The sequence below is a fragment of the Bombyx mori genome, chromosome 25, assembly GCF_030269925.1.
Source record: "Bombyx mori chromosome 25, ASM3026992v2".
NCBI lineage: Eukaryota > Metazoa > Arthropoda > Insecta > Lepidoptera > Bombycidae > Bombyx > Bombyx mori.
In genome coordinates, this window is record NC_085131.1 from 2,000,526 (window position 1) to 2,021,446 (window position 20,921).

Genomic DNA, 20,921 nt, shown 5'->3' on the forward strand with positions numbered 1-20,921 from the left:
ATACTTAAAATTTAAACTTAAATTATAAATATGTCTGTTATTAACTACTATCTCTCCATCATATTAAATCATGTTTATGTTGTATTTTCATGTCTCAGGCCTATTTATAAAATATCTTATAATCCAATTAATAATCATCATATGTTCAATAGTAGTGATCCGTCTTTGCACGGGATGAATAATGATATTGTGAATTATGTAATAATGAATAAATATAATCATATAATGTATAAACTAATTATTGCTGAAAGTACATCATAATACAAGTAAAAGAAAGTACATTATTGTTTACAGTAATGGCCATAGGTAATATATTGTAATTACATCACGTGTATTATTTTTACTAAGCTTTATGTAAAAGCTTCAATATTGACAGTTCTCTTTCAAATGAGAGAAATTACACTTTCAACCCCTACTTTTTAACTCTCAAAGAAAATATTCCTAGAAGTGAAATTTTGAAAAACAGCAACAAAAGTTTACGCATAAACGATAATATGTTTATTTTTTAACAAGTAGCGGAAATACGACATTTCGTATTTTAAAATGACAGTGTCGAAATGTTGTAGCGATGGCTCTATAGGTTGACACTCTCTTATTATACATTAAGGTTAATCCTATGAGTTTAGATTTGAATTCTTTCGGTGATCATGTCTCCTGCCGTTTGACATTCTTTTTCTTCCACTTGACCATAGATAATGCTTAAACACCTTCGCAACTCGATTTAATTTTACGTCACTATCGATACTAACTGCACTACCATAATCTGACAATTGACAGTTCAAATTGAAAAAGTTACCGAATTCAAACGGTTTTCAATCCGGTATGTTTGTGTGCTGCTTCTATGTATACTGATCGTTATTTTTTGGCAAGATTCCCTCTGGGTGCGCTTCTTATATAAAATGGACTACGTACAACGTACAACACAAAAAGGATAAAAATAGAATACGAATGCGAGTTTCAGTTCAGTGCTCGGACATTTTTGTTTTCTAATGACATACTTACCGAACCGTTTATTTTACGAAATAGAAATCAGTGAAATTATTTGAAAAATATTTGATGTTAGTGTTGGATTGAATATTTACTTGTGTCTTCAGATCGTGACGTGTCGAGCAGAGCAGAGTCTTAAAAACGCTACAATCAACCGTTGTGTGTTTAGTGATATATAAAAAATGGCAAATCGCGATGAACCGATGGATATAGACAGCTTAGAGAGTGATTTTGATAATAAAGAGAATACATATCACAATAATGTGTTACCATGTACAGAGAAAGGATATGAGGAGTTGGATGTGTCAGAACTCAACATGAAATTGAGGTATTCTATAACCCCAGCCGCATCACCTATGTCGAGGAGCTTTACTAACTATACTAGCAATAGAAGCCTTGATAATGATGATTCACTAAATTATTCCAGCAATGAAAATAATTTGACTCGATCTTTAAATTCTAATATATCAAAGAATGAAAATGTGGTAAAATCTCTTAAAACATTGCCTCTCCAGTCACTTCCCACTGACCAAGTAGATCGAATAACAATTTTACAACAGTTGGATAGTGTTGAGTTGACGGGTGATACTCATGATATCACTGTAACTGTTAGTAAAACAAACGATGATGAAAACATATCACTAGCAAGTTCATCATCTTCAGCATTACACAGTCCTGATGCAACAACACCAACAAAAGAACCCGAAAAAAATGAAAATGAATCTCCAATAATGAGAGGTCTCAAGAGCGTACTTAATATTTTTCGTTCTTCACAAAGCCCTATACCCCCTGGAGATAATGATGTGGGATCAAATCAAATTTCACCTAGACTAGAAGAATGTTCAACACCTAAAACTGAAGAGACAACTGACAAGACAGCCTCTGCGTCCACTCCTATCGTAGCTCATAGAAATAAAGATTTAAATATATCCAACAGGAACAGTCCATACAAAGAAAGTGTCACATTTAATGAAGACCTTGAAAAAGAATTACTATGGAAAGACGAAACAACAATATTGTTCAGTCAAGAAAAGATTCCCGTACACAAATTGTTTTTAACTAAAACAACTGAGAGTCAGTTGAAAAATGTAACTGAAACACATAATCAAAATCTAAATAAAACGGTTGAGTATATGGATATGTCGTTCAATGATATGCTGGAAGACAAAACTCTAACTGAATCTGAGAATTTTAAAAATGATTGCAGCACTGTCGAATCTGATAGTGAATTTGTAGATTGTGAGACGACATTTACGAAAGATGAAAACCAAAAAGAAAAAAATAATTTTACTGAAGAACATATGCTAAATGAAACTGTCAACATCTGTGGGACTGACGTTCTTGACAGCTCTGTTATAGAACGAAAACCAGCTCCTGACGAAAGACATCAGAGCAATCTTTTTAATGCAATAAATATTACTGAAAATTCTAATGAAGAGCACTTAAATCACGAAAATGTAGTTCAAATAACACAAATAGGGAGTAAGTTAATTTGCCCAAAAGATTTACAGGATACAATAGCAGTAGATAATATTGCTACAAGTGAAAATCTAGAACACAACTTAGAATTTGAACTAACACAAGATATTTGTATGGATTATGATAAAGCGTATGCAAATAATGAAACCATTTGTGTAGAAGCAGTTGTAGAACAGAATGGAACACAGAGTAAAATAAACGAACAAGTAAATAGAACAGAACATACCCAAGAAAAAGAGTCTACTTCATGTGAGAAAGAAAGTCAATTACTTAAGGAAAGTTCTAGTACAGTAACAGATCTTCCAAATGTTAATGTTACTTGTTTGGGTAATGAAGTAGTGGATGTAACAAATATTGAGGAGAAAATTAAATTACCATGTAAAAGTGAAACAGCTAGTCTATTTCAAATGCTAAAAACAATGCAGGAGACTGATTTTGTAGAAAAAGAATCTGAAGATATTAAAGAAAAGAAAATTCTCTTGGACGAAAGTAATACCATTAATGAGGAAAGTGGCTTTGATTCCTTAGAAAATATCACACCAAAAAATAATGGTTCGACTCCAGTACACGAGTCAAACGAAGAGAAACCTTATGTCTGTGTCACTCCAGAGAACTACATATTAGTTAAAACACCTGGGGCTCCACTTCCTCGATTACCTTCAGACGTACCTTTGCCTGATGAAGATGAAATTGAAAATGACATCACAAAATGTTCAAGATTCCCTAGACCACGTATTGCAGAACTTGATATAATTGATGATATTGAAACAATACAATCTGAAGCCATGGCTTTAATTGATAATGTTGTTAATGAGAAAACAATGTTTTTCCTACAAGAATTTGGAAATAATTTAGATTGTGATATTACTACTTTAGATATTCACTGTGAGAAAAATTTACAAAGCGATGTAAATACTGAAGAACTTAAATTGAATAACATAACAATTAATCAGAAAGCTGAAATGGATAGTACTGTGAAGGAAGAGCAGAATATAAGTGAACAAGATAATATAGAAGGACATCTTGCTGATGTCGTAGAAACAGAACAAGCTCCACAAGTACTACCTGATTTATTGAATGCGACTGCAACCGTTGTGAAAGCAGAGAATTGTAACCAAGAAATTTTGGCTTTATCAGCAAATGAAGTAGCTGATCTTGATGTCACATCTAATGAAGAACAACAGGTCACAAATGAAAATCGAACTAAATTAGACATCACACCTTTTGAAGCTGAGAGTTCTCCAGAAAAACTAAAAGATGCATCTATGTTAGTCAAACATCGAGATCAAAACAATGCAATATACAATGAAAATTCCGACAAAAATGATGAAATAAGTGAACTCACTCTGGTTAATAATGAAATTACGAAACCGATTGATACAACTGAAGCAATTCACGATATTAATATTGTTGACGAAGAAATTAAAAGTATGACTGGTGCAATAAGTGCTCTAGAAGAAATATCTAATGCTAATAGTGTTAGTTCAGAAGTAAAAAGTACGACTGATTCAGCTTGTATGATTGAATCTCAAATAGAGCATAAGCAAAATGTAACACTTGTAAACCAAACATTACTTGCTGAGGAGGACATACACAATGGTAAAAATACGCAATTAAAAGAATCTTCATTAAAACTAGAAATTAACATAGATAGTAAAATGGCTTTAAATGACAACATTTCTACAATAAATTTAAACAAAACTCAAGAATTGGAACTCGGAATGACTAGTGTTAAGACAACTGATGATAATACAGAAATTCCAGAAGTAAAGGAAGGCCTAGTTGATGCTCAAAAAGAAACAGATAACATACAAGGTGAAGTAATGGATGATGAGCTCATAACATCTGAAAATAATAGTCCGTATGTATCAGTAGACTTAGACAAGGTATCCCAAGGTATGCAAAATGAAACAATAGAAAATTTGCCAATAGCAAATTCTCCACCTATCTCTTCTAAAGGATACAACTTCAATTTTGATGACATGGAAGATCCGTTCTCTACGAAGACCAATATTCGAGTATCACCTGCACCAGAAACACCAATTCAAAGTGTAGATAGTAAAACAGATGATAAAAAAATTATTGAACCATTTAAAAAAAGCAATCAGAATAAACGTAAATCGTATTTAGACAGAAAAAGATCTAATTTGAAAAGAAATAGTAAAGCATTTTCGGAGTCATCAATGGATCGTATATCTGATAATATCACTGATCAAAAAGAAATCGAATCAATTTCTCAAATACATTCGTTAGATGTAAATAAAGTCACAAAAGATCTAAATAAAATTCCTAACACAGTTGATGATGAATCAAATCAAACTATAATTAGTGTGGAAACTGTCGTTAAAATTGAAATTCAATCGGAAACCAAAAGCAACGAAGAAAAACCTAAAGACGATGAAATACCTGAAACGAAAAATGAATCTGCTGAACAATGCTATTCTGATGGTTTGAAATCTAGAAACGTTTTCAACTTACCTGAAATTGATGACATGAATTTTAACCCTTTCGTTACAAAATCAAAGATGTGTCAATCGCCACTACCAGTGCATGATGAGAATCCTTTTGCCACGAGAAGTAAAATCCAATCTTCTCCAGATTCATCATTGATGATGCAGCAAGACATTGCTGTGGAAAATGTTGAAATCGCAGAATGTAAACTTGATGGTACGCATTTGATAATGGAAAAAGACTCTGTAGACAAAATGGAAACAGAGGCAATGGAAAAAGACACTTCAGTAAACATAAGTGTTTCGACTTCATCAAAATCAAATGATGATAGTGCTATAACTACAGAAATACATACAGAAGATGAAGACACCATTGAAGGCCCCTTCCTTGAACTCGAAGACGATAATGATGCCAATGCTACTGTGGACCATAAAAGAACAGACATGATGAACTTTAGTGACGCACCGGCAGCAGAGAATGATGAAAATGCTGAAGGTGAATTGTTCATTGATGCGGAAGCCTTTGAGTTCCTCCTCAATCAAAACAAGACGAATGTTGTAGCCGATAGTGGCAAAGAAAGCCTTTTCTTAAAGTTTGATCCTCTGTTCGCTAAACGGATGTCTACAGAAAGTATGGCGGCTGCTCTGCAGAAAATACAACAGAGGCAAAGCACTCCTACTAATAATATAAACACACAAGAAAACTTTACTAATGATGCAGGACTTTCTACCCTCAATGTTACCTTTGAAACGGACTACCATAGCATCACGGGCGACGACCTAAACGTGACTGTTACCAAACCAATGATGGTAGTAACTCCGGCTGTGAACCCCGCGCCTACAAGAAAGTCCACAACTCCTACCAGATCGAACAGACGTTCTATTACATTCACGTCTCCCGCCATGGCCGTTATTGATAGACTTCTCTCTCTTAGTGGCAATAATACTGTCCTCGAACCGGAGCCGACTCAGTTCAGTCCAGAACAATACGAAGCGGACTTAGCACTGACCCAACTTCGCGAAATGTTAGCAGAAAAAGAGACGCACGTTTACAATTTAAGATCGGAGAGCAAAGAGCTTAAAGAGAGATTGACGAATCTAGAATCACAAATGAAAGTTCTAGAAACAGAAGGACAGCAACGGTTGCAAAAGATAAACGATTTGAACGAAAAACTCGCCGAAAAGACTAAAATTAATAAGAGCATGGCGGCAGTCGTTGAAGAATATGAAAGAACGATTGCGAGCCTGATAGCGGATACGGAACAAGACAAGAAACGACACGCAGAAGAACGCATAGCTTTGATTAACGAGAGGGATGAGCAAACTGCTCACTTGGCCAGCATGGAGGTCTCATTCAACGATCTACACAGCAAATACGAAAAAAGTAAACAAGTTATATTGAGTTATAAAGCGAACGAAGAAAAATACAAGAATTCACTGAAAGAAATGGAAGAAAACGTCACGAAAATGCATAAAAATTACGAATTGCTAAAACAGCATGCGACCTCGAAACTAAATCACGCCAACGACGAATTGCAGAGGCTGAACAGATCTCACGAGGCGGAGGTGGTCAAACTAAACGCTATGATCAAACGCAAGGAGCTTCATATAACGTCGCTGGAGGAGACCTTAGCTCAGAAAACTAAGGCGAACGAGGAACTGACCGCGATATGCGACGAACTCATAAACAAAGTCGGCTGAACTAATTTTAGACGAACATAAAAACATATTGTTGTTTTTTTATTGCGTGTCTGTGATTCGAGCTCTTGTTTCGGTCGCTTGTGGGCTTATCGTTTGTGATAAGTCGCATTAAGTTTACGTTTACCCTTCGCCAAGTTTCGTGCCAAAATATTACGTAACTCGCGGCTCTCGTGTAGCGCCAAGACTGTCTAGTGTGATACGAAATTACAATTGATTTTTGATATAATTTTTTTTCCATAAAACACTGTGATCTTGTCAACAATTATGTGCCTTTTAGAGTGTAAAACATTCAATATTTCTAAACGAGAAATGCACTGTTTGTATTATGCTGGACATAACTAAACAGTGTTTTTAAAAAAAAAAGATGATGAAGTGAATAGTCTGAATTACTTGTGAATTGAAACTTTAAATCTCGTAAAATTTTACATTGTTAAATAATTATGTAGAATCTTATTGGATATATTTGTACCTATAGAGAATAGAAAAATGTGTAAAATAAATATATAGATATCCTTAAAAGTTGTTATTCACAGAGATTACTTATTTTATGTATCTCTAAAAACAATGAAAACGATAGTAATTGGAGCTTTAAAAATGCGTAGCCATGTTTTTGGAAATGAACAACGAATTGTCGATATCTGTCTCGTTATAATAACTCGCGTTAAGATTAGTGTAAGATTGTAATTAATAAATTTACATTTTTAGTCCCGCAAAATTGTTCTAATTCATTTTAAATTTAAAGTATACCACATAAATCCCTAACCACCCATGAACTTGCATTACTATAAACCAATAAGGATTAAGGATTCCTTGCAAGTTTCATCATTATTGCGCATGTCCAATCATTTTGTAATCTGTACTCGATGTAATGTCGCTAAAAATATTAAAATGCGTACAGAAAAGTAAGTCAGATAAAAACGCTGTAAGATTGTGTTAAACAAATTTAACTTTAGATTAATGTTAGTACATAGTTTAATAGTTGTAATAAATTAGTCACACTCTTTTCTTTCCTAAGCACGAGTTGGCACGGTTTGTATGTGCCAATTATTTTTGTATGATATTGAAATTTGACATTATTTTTAGTTGAATAAAGTTATTGACCTATTTGTATGTTAGTGTTTTATTCTTCTTGCCGTGTACCTTAGTTCTGTTTATTCTAGTTTTAAAACAAAAGTATTTGTGAGAAGCAAAAATTAGGCACAGATAATAATTTCTTTCAAAGTAAACATTTCTCCTGTTCCCTGGCCAAACTAATGGATGACAAACAAGGATCTATTTTCAACAATTTTGACGCTAGGCGGGAAAATTATAACGGACTAGCTGTACCCGTTCGCTACACTGGGCATTTAAAATTAACATTATTATTTCTCACCCCCACAAAGATTCTCATCATTAACGCCCCCGCAACTGGTGTAGGGAGTGGAACACTCATATAAATATTAGCTTATCCATTAAGTACATGTATTTTCTACATGGATACCAAGTTTCAAGTCAATCGAATGCATGGTTCAGTAGTAATAACGGAACATCAGTAAAAACCACTATAGATTTATATATTAGTATAGATAATACGGATTCGGCCGTTGTACAGGCTTGCTGTTCTTTATTTTGAAATAAAAGTAGCTCTAGGAAGTTCAAGTCACATTCCCATATTTGATTGATAATTAGACGCATTTACATTCGCTGAAGGTCATGAAGAAACTCAATCTCGCAGATGAGCGAGAGGCCTTTTTTTTCCTACCTAAGATGATAGCCTTGAGAGGCTATTTCAGCGTAACCTTAACTAGTAGGTGAGCTCACGGGCCTCAAACCGGAGTGATGTACTGACCCTAGCAAGAGCAGTGCTTCGCAGAATCTACCACCGGATCGGAAACGCGCCCTACTGAGAAGATCCGGCAAGAAACTCCGTGGACTGTGTCTATGGGTCAATGTGTTCGTCGAGTAACGTTCGTCGTTCCCTTCGTCGCAAGCGACGGGTTCGACGAGGACGGTGACCGATGCTTGTGGTACCTAAAAGCACCGTTAATGAATCGGGAGGATCCGTAATGACGTGTTTTGGGCGACGTCGACTGATTACCATTCGGTGTAGGTACAGGATCGGGTATGTAGTTTCCAGCGGCCACGACAAGAGCGTTCTCATGTCGTGCCGCCTTCTCAAAGTGGCGCAATGATGCCGACTGTAGATACTTACTGACTGATCAAGTTCCAGGTCATCATGCAGATTGAGCGGCCTAAATGCAACTTTTATATGTGTGCCCATGTCCTTTTATGAACACATTTCATGTTACGATATGACGAAAGATATCAAAATCGTGCACTTTTTATATTATGGGTGTAATGAGGAACAATACTAAAAAGTAAATAATTTTAAACCATTTTACTTATTCGGCTTAATAATATTCGAAAGTATAGAATTGTCCCAAAATGAATAGAAAAAAAAAATGTAGGTATCTATGTTTTATTATTATTTGTGAATCTTGTTATTGTATATTTTTAATTTAAATAACTGAATCTTCATGGTTTAGTTTTGTTTTATTTTACTGCACACTTTTCCACCTTTGTGACCTACGGACTTCTGATTTTGGTTTGCCGGAAAAGTTAGAGTTCCCACTTTCCCACTTGCCTTTGAAGCATACAATTTACATATTTTTTACTGGTGGCAGGACTTCCTGTGAGTCCGCACGGGTAGGTACCACCGCCCCGCCTATTTCTGCCGTGAAGCAGTAATGCGTTTCGGTTTGAAGGGCGGGGCAGCCGTTGTAACTATACTGAGACCTTAGAACTTATGTCTCAAGGTGGGTGGTGCATTTACGTTAATGTCTATGGGCTCCAATAACCACTTAACACCGGGTGGGCTGTGAGCTCGTCCATCCATCTAAGCAATAAAAAAAAAAAACAATTTAAATTGAGTCGTATGTGTAATATTTCTTTGTACAGTAAACAATAAATAACAATAATACTAATTTTATAATAATATGCATTTTTATTTCAATTCAACTGTTAACTTTTTTCTTTAAGTAAAAGTCATTAGACGCGTTTGTCACGATCAGACGTAATGGGTTTTGCGTCTACAAAAAAATGAATCTAACGTAAATTAATAAAACCACATCGCAAAACTTTCGTACCAATCCGTGCCACGTGAGCGAAAAACATCCGATGAGACCACAAAAAGGTGCTATTTCCATGCAGGTTCCGCGATAGACACACCGAAACGCGGTTCGCTCGTTTCCATGGCAACTAATGACAAACAGTCACAGACGGCCAGGACTCCTGAGAATGTTCCAATGTATGACGAGACCGTGGTGGTAGACGCTAGCGAGATCGACAGCCCCTCGAGCGACGAGGAAGTGGTCAGAGCTACTATGGCCAAGTTCAATCCCCCGGTGAGACACACAGCGCGACACGACTTCGATTCTGACAGTCAAAGCGATTCGGGATCTGACAACTTCTTGGGTAACACGTCCTTAGAAGATAAGGTAGGTCTTTGTCTTTTTCTGAACTGTTTCCGAGTTTTATGAATGAATAATCGTACTAAATTTACCGACATAATATATGGTAATATGTTAACAAGAAAACTATAGATAGCACTTATTGAAATATTCGAAATAAAAATGAGCACTCTTAAATTCGAGAATGTTTTTTTTTTGCGTTCTTCGCTACCGATGGCAGGCGTTTTGCTTAATCGAAATGACGAAAAATCTATAGAAATATTTATATCAGTGAGCAGTCAACATTTATAGTTTGATTTTTGATTTTTTACTTGTGGTAGGACCTCTTGTGAGTCCGTGCGTGTGGGTACCACCACATTGCCTATTTCGGCTGCGAAGCAGTAATGCGTTTCAGGTTGAAGGGTGGAGCAGCCGTTGTATATACTTGAGACCTTAGAACTTATATCTCAAGGTGGGTGGCGCATTTACGTTGTGGATGTCTATGGGCTCCAGTAACCACTTAACACCAGGCGGGCTGTGAGCTCGTCCACCTATCTCAGCAATAAAAAAAAAATTATAATGCTAAGTTAAAAAAACAATGGCTGCGATCGGGTTAACGAATTTATACCGCACGGACATCGTAGTGCAATGATCTGTTTGAAAAAATGCACCAGGAATTTTCTATTCTCATCCGCGTTTAACGCGTTTCCTTGAGATCTCATATCAAAGTGTTTTATGGTGGCCGCGTCCAGACGTTGTACGTTGTTGCAGCTGTAAGCGGTTAGCTTCAGCAAATAATATTGTTTAGTTTATAACATCATTAACGTTTGTACCGAGAAATATTTTGAGATTCAATGATTTATATTTATTGTTTATTTAGCTCACTGCCCGTTGTAACTGTAGTGAGACTTTAGAACTTAGAACCTTAGAACATGAGTTGTAAGGTTTCACTTTTAACAGTACAACGGCTGTCCCGCCCTTCAAACCGAAATACATTACTACTTCACGACAGAAATAGGTATTGTAGTGGTACCTAACCATACGGACTCACAAGACGTGTTACCCCCAGTAAGGCTGGCTTACGAGGATCTCTGAAGATACAAGCATTATGTTTTAGGTACCAGACAAGAAGCCGCTTGTGCCCGAGAAAGCGAATGATGTCCAGAAAAACGTTACGAAGGTTACCAAGGCAGGCAGCGAGAGACCCAAAGCGTCCTCCAAACGTAATGATTCTTCTAATTCTGGTGAGTTAAAAAAATCAAATACTGCTACAGACCGCAGATAACAGTCTTTATACCTCTAAACCGATAGAGGTACTCACGTCCCACCTGGTGCTAAATGGTCACCGGAGCCCATAAGTCCTACGAACAAATGGTCTTGAAAAATAAAACCTCTAAGTGATGTTTAATAGTACACCGAAATAACCCAAACTATTCAAAAAGTCCAACTCTACCGTACAATAGACTGTCTTATCACTAAAACTGTAACTATACTGTGTAGGCTGTGAGCTCGTCCACTCATCCAAGCAATAAAAAAAAGTATAGGCTACTATATAAGGCCTTCAGCGCAAAAGTGGTCTAAGCTTACCTGAGCTTACTATAATAAGTATGGAGACAATGAGGTCTGAATTTGCTGACCTGTACTGACTGCCGACCGAACCTGTAGACCGAATGGTATACAGTCGACGTTGTCCAAAACACGTCATTACGGATCCTCCCGATCCATTAACGGTGCTTTTAGGTACTACAAGCACCGGTTACCGTCCTCGTCGAACCCGTCGCTTACGACGAAGGGCTCGACGAGCGAATTAACCCATAGACACAGCCCACTGAGTTTCTCGCCGAATCTTCTGAGTGGGTCGCGTTTCTGATCCGATGGTAAATTCTGCGAAGTAGTGCTCTTGCTAGGCCCGGTGTTAGCAACAGTCCGGTTTGAGCATCGTGAGCTCACCTACACGTTAGGGTGAAGCTGAAATAGCCTCTCAAGGCTATTAGCATAGGTAGGAAGAACAAAAAAACTACGAATATCAAATAATGTAGGATAGGCCACTTTTGTGCTGACGGCCTCATATATGGCACTATAGTATAGCGTAGTCTGAAATCAGCTTTAATCATCTTATAATTCAGAAACAGATAGCGGAGAAATGGAACGCGAGCGACCCGACCCCCTGATAGGCAGCGGTCGCAAGCGAGGCGGCGTCGTGATACCAGCTGAAGGCGCGTACGATCCCAAGCTGTATCAGGATCTGAAGGTTCCGCCTGAAATGGAAAACATCTTTCAGTATATTATGAAGTGAGAACCTATGTCTTTACAGTTTTCGTTTGCTGCACACGAGTTTCTTTGACTACGATGATAAGCATTTTCTGATGGCAAGTGATTGTGGACTCAATAGGCGTTTTGCCTTATGTGTATGCACAAACTTTACATACATTATATACGACCTGTACCCACTGCTGTCCCGTTCCATATATGTATACATATTCTTAAAATAATTATTGCACAGAAGAATGAAGTACCTTTGAAAATTAGGAGAATCTACTTTTACAACAAATTTGTAAAGTAAAATCGACAGTAAGAAACGCGAGATTAAACCGTAAAAATAGTTTTAAATCCGATTACGTCTCGCCGATACCGCAAAGTAAATAAGCTCAATGAAATAATTCTCATTTTCTTATTGTGAAAAAGTCGTTATATTAGTCCAGCCGGTCAAGTTTTAGAGTAAGAAAACAGTTAAATACGAAATATTGACTTCGACTTTGTTAAACAGGAATTTTAAATTCGACCCGGTGCAACACTATGCTACTGTAAATTTTATAGTAGTTTTTATATTTATGTACCAGCGGCCGGCGCGCTAATATGCGAATCCTCGGGCATTGATGACGTATATGTAACTGATCCATGTTACGAAAACGCTTTTTTTTGTCAGGAGGAAATCACCGGACTTCCGCCCTCCACTGGGGATGGAGGGCGGGGCATGTCGGAGTCGAACCGACTAAAGCCTCCTGTCGCTCAACAACCAGCATCCAAATCTCGCATGAGACATAACTAATGAAAAAGCAAAGGGGAGAAAGCAAAGCGTTTAGTGCGGAGCACATCTCTCCCATCACCCTCTCCCTCTTTTGTTGGTAGTCGGGTTTCAATATTTCCTTCGTGCTCTTTTCGAGATTGAATTTTTAAAAGCCAATTATTTATACTCCACTGCACCCGCGTTGGAACTTAATATGTGCCACGAGATATTTTCTCCGGTTAACGAGCGATTTTAGGTCATCAAAATAAAATTAGCAAAATGACTGTTGATTCTAGGACAGTGGGAGTTACGATAGTAATTATTGTGAACCCGTACGGGTAGATACCACTGCTCCGCTTATTTCTGCCGCCAAAGAACCACGGGTTCTGGTTTATAGAATAATCTGAACATTGTGTATCTGAAATTGTCTATTTTCCCGCTCAAATATTGTCCCAAAAACACAGCCCACTGAGTTTCTCGCCGGATCTTCTTAGTGGGTCGCGATTCCGATTCTGTGGTAGATTCTCCGAAACACCGCTCTTGCTAGGGCTAGTGTTAGCAATTTCTCTTAGGTTGATCCTCACCTATTCGTCCGCGAGAAGCTGGGATATCCCCTTAGGATGTCAGCAAATCGGTAGGTAGGGAAAAAAGCTCAAACATTGTTTGACATGTATCACGGTAAAAACATAAAGAAAAACAAAGACGAACGCATTCCTAAATTTTCATAGTTATCAAGATATCCCAGAACATCAATTATAAATTATTAACGGAATAGTTAGTGCGCTCTACATATCGTCCTTTAATGCGATATATCAAATTTACAGACATGTGGGCGAAACGCCTACAGTTTAACCTTGCTAGATCTAGAGTTAAACTAAAATTAACGGTTAACAACTCTTTAGTAATAGACATTAGGTCGAATTCGAGCTGGCAATTGAAATCTAATAAGATTATTAGCGTCAACCAGGTTAGGGTTTGCAGTGGTCCGAGGAAGGTTTATTTACTCTTTCAAAACCAATATTCGATTGTGTCTGTATTTGTAAAAACTAAGTTTACCTTTTTATCATCATAGTCGGTTGTTCTTGGCAGAGCAGTCGTGGTCATGTGGAATTCTTGTCTATCAAAGCCTTGACAGATATTCCCATAGTTTATAGATATATTTCCATAGTTTGCAAATTGAGGCTTGGCGCACGCACTCGTTAAGTGGGGTTTTAGTAAGGTCTTTCACCTGATCAGTCTAGCTTTACCTTTTAATGTTGTAAAAATAGGTTCCACTGCCTCAATGTTGAATTAAATGGATTTTACTCTTCAGGTAAGGAATTTAGGGAACCCGATATTTCAATGTAACAATACGTTTCGACTTTGTTTTTTGTATATCTACCGGTGGTCTCGAAGGGCCATTTTGGCTTCATCCTGGCTCATGGATGAGCTCACGAGGCTCAGCCTGAAAGAGTTTCGGAATATCTGTCCTAGAAAGAGCAGTGCTTCACTGCATCTAACATCGGATCGAAATCGCAACCCACTGAGAAGGTCAGGCGAGGAATTCTATGGGTTGTGTCTATGGATTAGGATGCACGTCGAACTCACGAGAAAAATGACCGGGAGAGAATCTGAAAGGACACCTTGGGCGAAGTCGACTCTTCGTTGTCCCGTTGTCTGAGTCGGGTTTGTAGTTAGCTGACATTTCGACAGTCTATGAATATGCTCCAAGTTTGTATTGTCTATAAGCTCCAGTACTGAAGAATCTGATTCGGTGTCCAGAGGGGGCCCCGGTCTGCTTCTTTCGAGACTCAAGCACCCCTTGTTGAGCTACAGGAGGCCTTAGCCGATTCAACCCCGACATACCACTCTTAAGGCAAACAGCACATAGGCGAATGCCCGGAGATTTCCTAAATCCAAACAAAAAGATCTCTAGCAACTGTTAAGTACCATAGATAATCTGTTAAAACATTTGAGTGAAGCATACAACTGTTGCTGCTATAGCCCTACTGGGAGCTAAATTTATAAAAGCGAAACCCGTCATATTGTTTAAGCGCGTGTATAATTCACAATATGTTATTGTACGTGAGCACGCGATCATACCTTGTATCACGAAAACTTGAAATCGCATATTTCCGGTAGAAAGATTTTTAATTTGATGGATTTTATTATTTTGTTTCTTTTTTTTTTTACAATATTCGCAACTCTAAGAGTATGTTTAATACTTTCACACGTTTCGTAGACCCGCAAGCTATATCGAACTAAAATTCGGCAGTCATCGAACCCGGGGTCAATGAACGCAAATTTTGTAAGTAAATCATGTTGATCTTGATTGATATCCCTCTCACAAAGTAGACCAATAAACGTCATGATCTTTGAGTGTGTTTCAAAGACTCCCAAATTACGAGATAGACTGCAGGGCCCCATCATATCAGATTCAGATTGGGACTAATACTTTTTGGCAGGTAGGGGTAGTATATTATTTCTGTTTCGGTTTACGACGGCGGCAAAATATCCTGCTATATATTTGTAATAAATGAAGGCAGCACAAACGAAAAGAAATTGCTAATCTAATTCATTTTCGTTAATTCATACTAAGAAACGAAGACAGCTCGACACTGGAGTTCGTTGACCGCACGCGGCAGCTGGTCTTAAATTGTGTTACATTGCGTAGAGTCGAATACACTTTATTAGAATACGGTTGTTTTGGTTGAGTTTATAGGATTTACATTTCCACTACACGTCATCTCCGGTTATAATGGACGGTTTTCATGGTTCTTTTCGATGAATATCTTTTACAAGATAAAAATCTCTTCTAGATACACACCGCAGAAGATAGACATTGACTTCAAGCTGCAACCGTTTGTGCCGGAATATGTGCCGGCTGTTGGTGACATTGACGCCTTCCTAAAGGTGACGACGCCGGCGTGCGACGTGCGAGGGGGCCAGCTAGCCGAACAAGTACTCGAACACATCGACAACTTGGGTAGGTTTTTGATGAGATTCAAAATAGATGGGAGAGTTGCTCAGATCGGCACGTTTGTTCTTAAATATTAAGTGTAATATCTATGGTTTCTGTGTTACCGTACTGCCAATTTCGCATTTAGACTTATAGTATGGAGGATAGAGGTAAGGAGAACCGGCTTATATGGGAGGAAGCTTGAAAGTGTCCCACTTTCAGCACTAAATAACAGTTAAAAATCCTCCAGAACACGTCGAACTCTTTGTCGAGTTCGCCGAGTACGGTTACCGGGGTCCCTAAGCCTGCTCCTAGTATTAGAGCTGAAGGCGTCTAATGCAAAGGTTATTGGATCTGATGGATCCGTAAGGACGTGTAATTCGGTCTATAGAGGATGGAGGTATGGAGAACATTCTCCGTTTGTGAAAAATTGTTCTTCAAAAAATTACCAAATTAGGGCGGCGCCACCGTAACTAGTGGTGTAATTGCAAAGAAAGCGTCAAAAGATATTCCATTACATTTTCGTTTACAACTTGTATATTCATATCAATTTCAGCACCATCGCCATTTTGGTAGATTTTTTGTAATTTCCTGCTACAGCTACAGCTGAGCTCTTTTTCATCTTGTCCTCGATATGAGGCAATTATCCTTACTTCTACCTTCCATAGTTCGTTTTTTTTTGGAGTTGATGACTTGGTGTCTGGCCAAAAATGTTATGTTCTAGGTTCTATAGTTCGTACGTACAGGGCAATGTTGCCAAGGTGGCGGAATTGTATGGAATATTTTGATGATTTCAGGGCTGACGGTACTGGACGAGCCGTCGGCCGAACAAAGCGACTCGGCGCTTTTACACTTGCAGCTGAGGGCTATATCGAAGACGAATCATTCTAAAACCACCGTGGTGTGTGTTTATAAGTATATTAATACGCTTTTATTAGCTTCAGACGTATATATGTTAGTATGTAACGGAATCTTTGAACATGATTTTGTTGACACACTTCAAAACGTCGGATTAACTCGAAATTTGGTATACTTATTATGGACCGATGACAATTAAAAAAAATAGGAAAAAATTGAAATTCAACTAAAAAAATAAAAATAAATAATAGTTAAAAAAAACTAACAAAATACGCTTTTATAGAAACTCCAACTAAAAAATTGAATTTTTTTTTTTATGAAATTTTGAATTAAAAATAGTGTACGGAAAAATGATTTTATTGTAAAAAAAAGCGTGGGGTGCATGTTATCAGTAGTTATAAATATTTTATGAACAGATATGAGTAGAAGGGTTATTTATTGATAAAAAATAGTGAACTCAGGGGCACGTTTGTTACTGTTGTTAAATATATGAACTCATCGCGGCCTAAAGGATAACGCGGCAGGTGTATTCGTATGGAGCGACGTGAGTGTGCCGGTGTTCGAATCCCGCAGGCGGGTACCAATTTTTCTAATGAAATACGTACTTAAAAATTGTTCACGATTGACTTCCACGGTGAAGGAATAACATCGTGTAATAAAAATCAAACCCGCAAAATTATAATTTGCGTAATTACTGGTGGTAGGACCTCTTCTTGTGAGTCCGCACGGGTAGGTACCACCGCCCTGCCTATTTCTGCCGTGAAGCAGTCCGTTTCGGTTTAAAGGGTGGGGCAGCCGTTGTAACTATACTGAGACCTTAGAAATCATATCTCAAGGTGGGTGGTGGCATTTACGTTGTAGATGTCTATGCTCCGGTAACCAATTAACATAGGGTAGGCCGTGAGCTCGTCCACCCATCTTATCGATAAATATAAAAAAAGAAGAAACCGAAGTACTATATCGATATTGTTGTTCAGTTGACGAAGAAGATTGACAATCCGGAGAGCAATCCCAAAGCGATCGACCGTTGGATCAAGGACGTGGCTGAGCTGCACCTCTCGAAGCCAGCGCCCACGGTCTCCTATACCAGGTGAGGCAGCTAAAGGAAATCAGGGCTTTTACATATTTTTTTTAAACACCCATCGTACCACTCGTCAGCGGAGCCATCCTTACTGCCTGGAATAATTCCGACCACAGTGCGTTTCCGTTTTTTTTTTTGTTGATGTCCATGTTGGCATTTGTGGCAATTCACCATCAGATTGGCTGTTGGCTGTTTCGTTTCGAAGACATTAAAAAAAAAAAGAATGTTTGCAATTGAGACGAATTTAAAATTTCGGGAAGAGGATAATTGTAGGTTTTAGTTAATGATCATAGTGATACACAAGTTCGATAATTATTTTACATTTTATTCGTATAATAATTACATAGATTTATTCAGAATGCATTAAGTCCGAATATTAGGTACGAAGCAAAGAGAACCACGAATATAAGAAACACTGTATAATGCTTCCTATCTCATTTTCTCCCACGTTAAATCTTATGAATTTATGTGTCTGTCTCTTTTTACTGTCGCTTTTTCGTTTCATCGACTTTCGAATCATAACGAGGCTAAAGAAGTTTTCGCTTCAAAAATATACCTTAACAAGTACTATTGTTTATTTGATAGTGTTGTCTGTTTGTTTTAGGATGGTGATTGATCATTTTGCCTTTACATTGTTTAGGTGGATAGGTTTGGGATCGTGGATAATCCCATTCTCACGGATCGTTTGAAACCTCTGGGTCTGCGGAGGGACTTCGGTTCCCTCTGTATTTTGTACCGTATGTTCCATGGGGAGTGCTTTGAGGAATTGTTCGAGATGATACTGTCATCTCGTTTTTAGTATCGAACCGCTCGCCACCGGAGTAGAATTCATCCATACTACCTGAAGCCACTGCGGTCATCGACAGTGCGTTTCCATAGGTCTTTTTTGCCACGTACCATCCGGCTATGGAATGAGCTCACGTCCACGGTGTTTTCCGAGCGCTACGACATGTCGTTCTTTCAAACGAGGTTTGTGGAGAGTATTAAGCGGTAGGCAGCGGCTTGGCTCTGCCCCTAGCATTGCTGACGTCCATGGGCGACGGTAACCACTCACCATCAGGTGGGCCGTGTGCTCGTCTGCCTACAAGGGCCATAAAAAAAAGATGACGTAGAGACGCGGGTGTTTTTGTTTTTTTATGATTTCCAGCAAGATGCCGGACATAGACACTCTGATGGAGGAGTGGCCGGAGTCGATGGAGGAGGCGCTGAACGAGGTCGGCTTCCCCTCGGCCTCGTTGGACTGCAGCTTGTCCCAGTACTGCGAGCTGGTCTGCGGGATGTTTGACGTGCCGGTGGTGGGGAGCGGTGCACCCGGCCGCATCCAGGCTGTGCACCAGCTGTTCACGCTGTACTGCGCCGTCAAGCACTCGCAGCTCTACGCCGATAGGATTAAGGAGACAAGTGAAGGAGTTTCATAGTAATAGCGATCGAATTCAGTGTAAGTGTCTAGGAACTGAACAATTAAAACATTAAATTGCTTCATTACTGGTTTTTCCTTAAACAAATGATTGGTACACACATTATCTATACTAATATTATAAAGAGGAAAGATTTGTTTGTTTGTTTGTTTCGAATAGGCTCCGAAACTACTGGACCGATTTGAAAAATTCTTTTTCCATTAGAAGCCGACATTGTCCCTGATGAACATAGGCTACTTTTTTTTTTTTTTTTTGGTTTCATGTGTCTTTTAATGTTTCCGAAGCGAAGCGAGGGCGGGTCGCTAGTTACATAATAAAATTCCAATTTTGCATAAATTTAATAATCCATTATCGTGTTCAAGATTTTTTTTTATTGCTTTGATGGGTGGGTGGACGAGCCCACAGCACACCTGGTGTTAAGTGGTTACTGGAGCACATAGACATCCACAACGTAAATGCGCCACCCACCTTGAGATATAAGTTCTAAGGTCTCAAGTATAGTTACAACGGCTGCCCCGCCCTTCAAACCGAAACGCATTACTGCTTCACGGCAGAAATAGGCAGGGTGAGGTACCTACCCGCGCGGACTCACGAGAGGTCCTACCACCAGTAAAGAGTAAGAGAATCGTTCCTAAAAAAAAGCGATTCATAGCATCATCGTTCAGCGTTCCTTCACTGAAGGCAGTCCCATAATGGTTGGATAATTTTGTTTTGCGGCATTTAACTTCGCATTAGATTGCAGGGTAACGTTTTTTTTTCCTACCTATGCTGATAACCTTGAGAGGCTATATCAGCGTACCTTAACTAGTAGGTGAGCTCACGAGGCTCAAACCGGAGTGATGCTAACACTGACCCTAGCAAGAGCAGTGCTTCGTAGAGTCTACCACCGGATCGGAAACGCGACCCACTGAGAAGATCCGGCGAGAAACTCTGTGGGTTGTGCCTGTGGGTTAATTTACTCGTCGAGCCCTTCGTCGCAAGCGACGGGTTCGACGAGAACGATGACCGGTGCTTGAGGTACCTAAAAGCACCGTTAGTGGATCGGGAGGATATGAAATGACGTGTGGGCAACGTAATGGCGTAACACAATACTGGAACGGTTTACTTGTTTACGTCGGAGTGAAGCAAGAAATATAATTGAAGTCGTCGTGGCCTAAAGAATAAGACGTCCGGTGCATTCGTATATAGCGATGCAACGGTGTTCGAATCCCGCAGGCAAGTATCATTTTTTCTAATGAAATACATACTTATCAATTGTTCACGATTGACTTCCACGGTGAAGGAATAACATCGTGTAATAAAAATCAAACCCGCAAAATGATAATTTGCGTAACTACTGGTGGTACGACCTCTTGTGAGTCCGCACGGGTAAGTACCACCGCCCTGCCTATTTCTGCCGTGAAGCAGTAATGCGTTTCGGTTTGAAGGGTGGGGCAGCCGTTGTAACTATACTGAGACCTTAGAACTTAATCTCAAGGTGTGTGGCGCATTTACGTTGTAGATGTCTATGGGTTCCAGTAACCACTTAACACCAGGTGGGCTGAGAGCTCGTCCACACATCTAGGCAATAAAAA

General features: G+C 38.7%; 3 protein-coding genes across 4 annotated transcripts in view; all 3 read left to right on the forward strand.

Moving 5' to 3' along the window:
• The window catches only part of LOC105842984 (uncharacterized), a 204,130-nt gene that overhangs the window by 6,653 nt on the left and 176,556 nt on the right, over positions 1-20,921 (forward strand). The window lies entirely within an intron of this gene.
• On the forward strand, positions 1,170-6,617 carry LOC101741656 (putative leucine-rich repeat-containing protein DDB_G0290503). Its single transcript, XM_038020428.1, has one exon. The coding sequence runs from the start codon at positions 1,170-1,172 to the stop codon at positions 6,615-6,617; it is 5,448 nt and encodes a 1,815-aa protein (XP_037876356.1).
• Positions 9,669-19,411, forward strand: LOC101736085 (intraflagellar transport protein 46 homolog). Of its 2 annotated transcripts, none has more exons than XM_021353593.3 (7): positions 9,669-10,093; positions 11,163-11,289; positions 12,178-12,337; positions 15,851-16,017; positions 16,788-16,891; positions 17,826-17,938; positions 19,077-19,411. In XM_021353593.3, exons 1-7 carry the CDS (start codon positions 9,848-9,850, stop codon positions 19,345-19,347), a joined length of 1,188 nt encoding a protein of 395 aa, XP_021209268.1. In that variant the 5' UTR covers positions 9,669-9,847; the 3' UTR covers positions 19,348-19,411. The 2 variants fall into 2 exon arrangements, with proteins under 2 accessions (XP_021209268.1, XP_004923392.2); XM_004923335.5 differs by having other exon boundaries at positions 9,671-10,093; positions 12,172-12,337.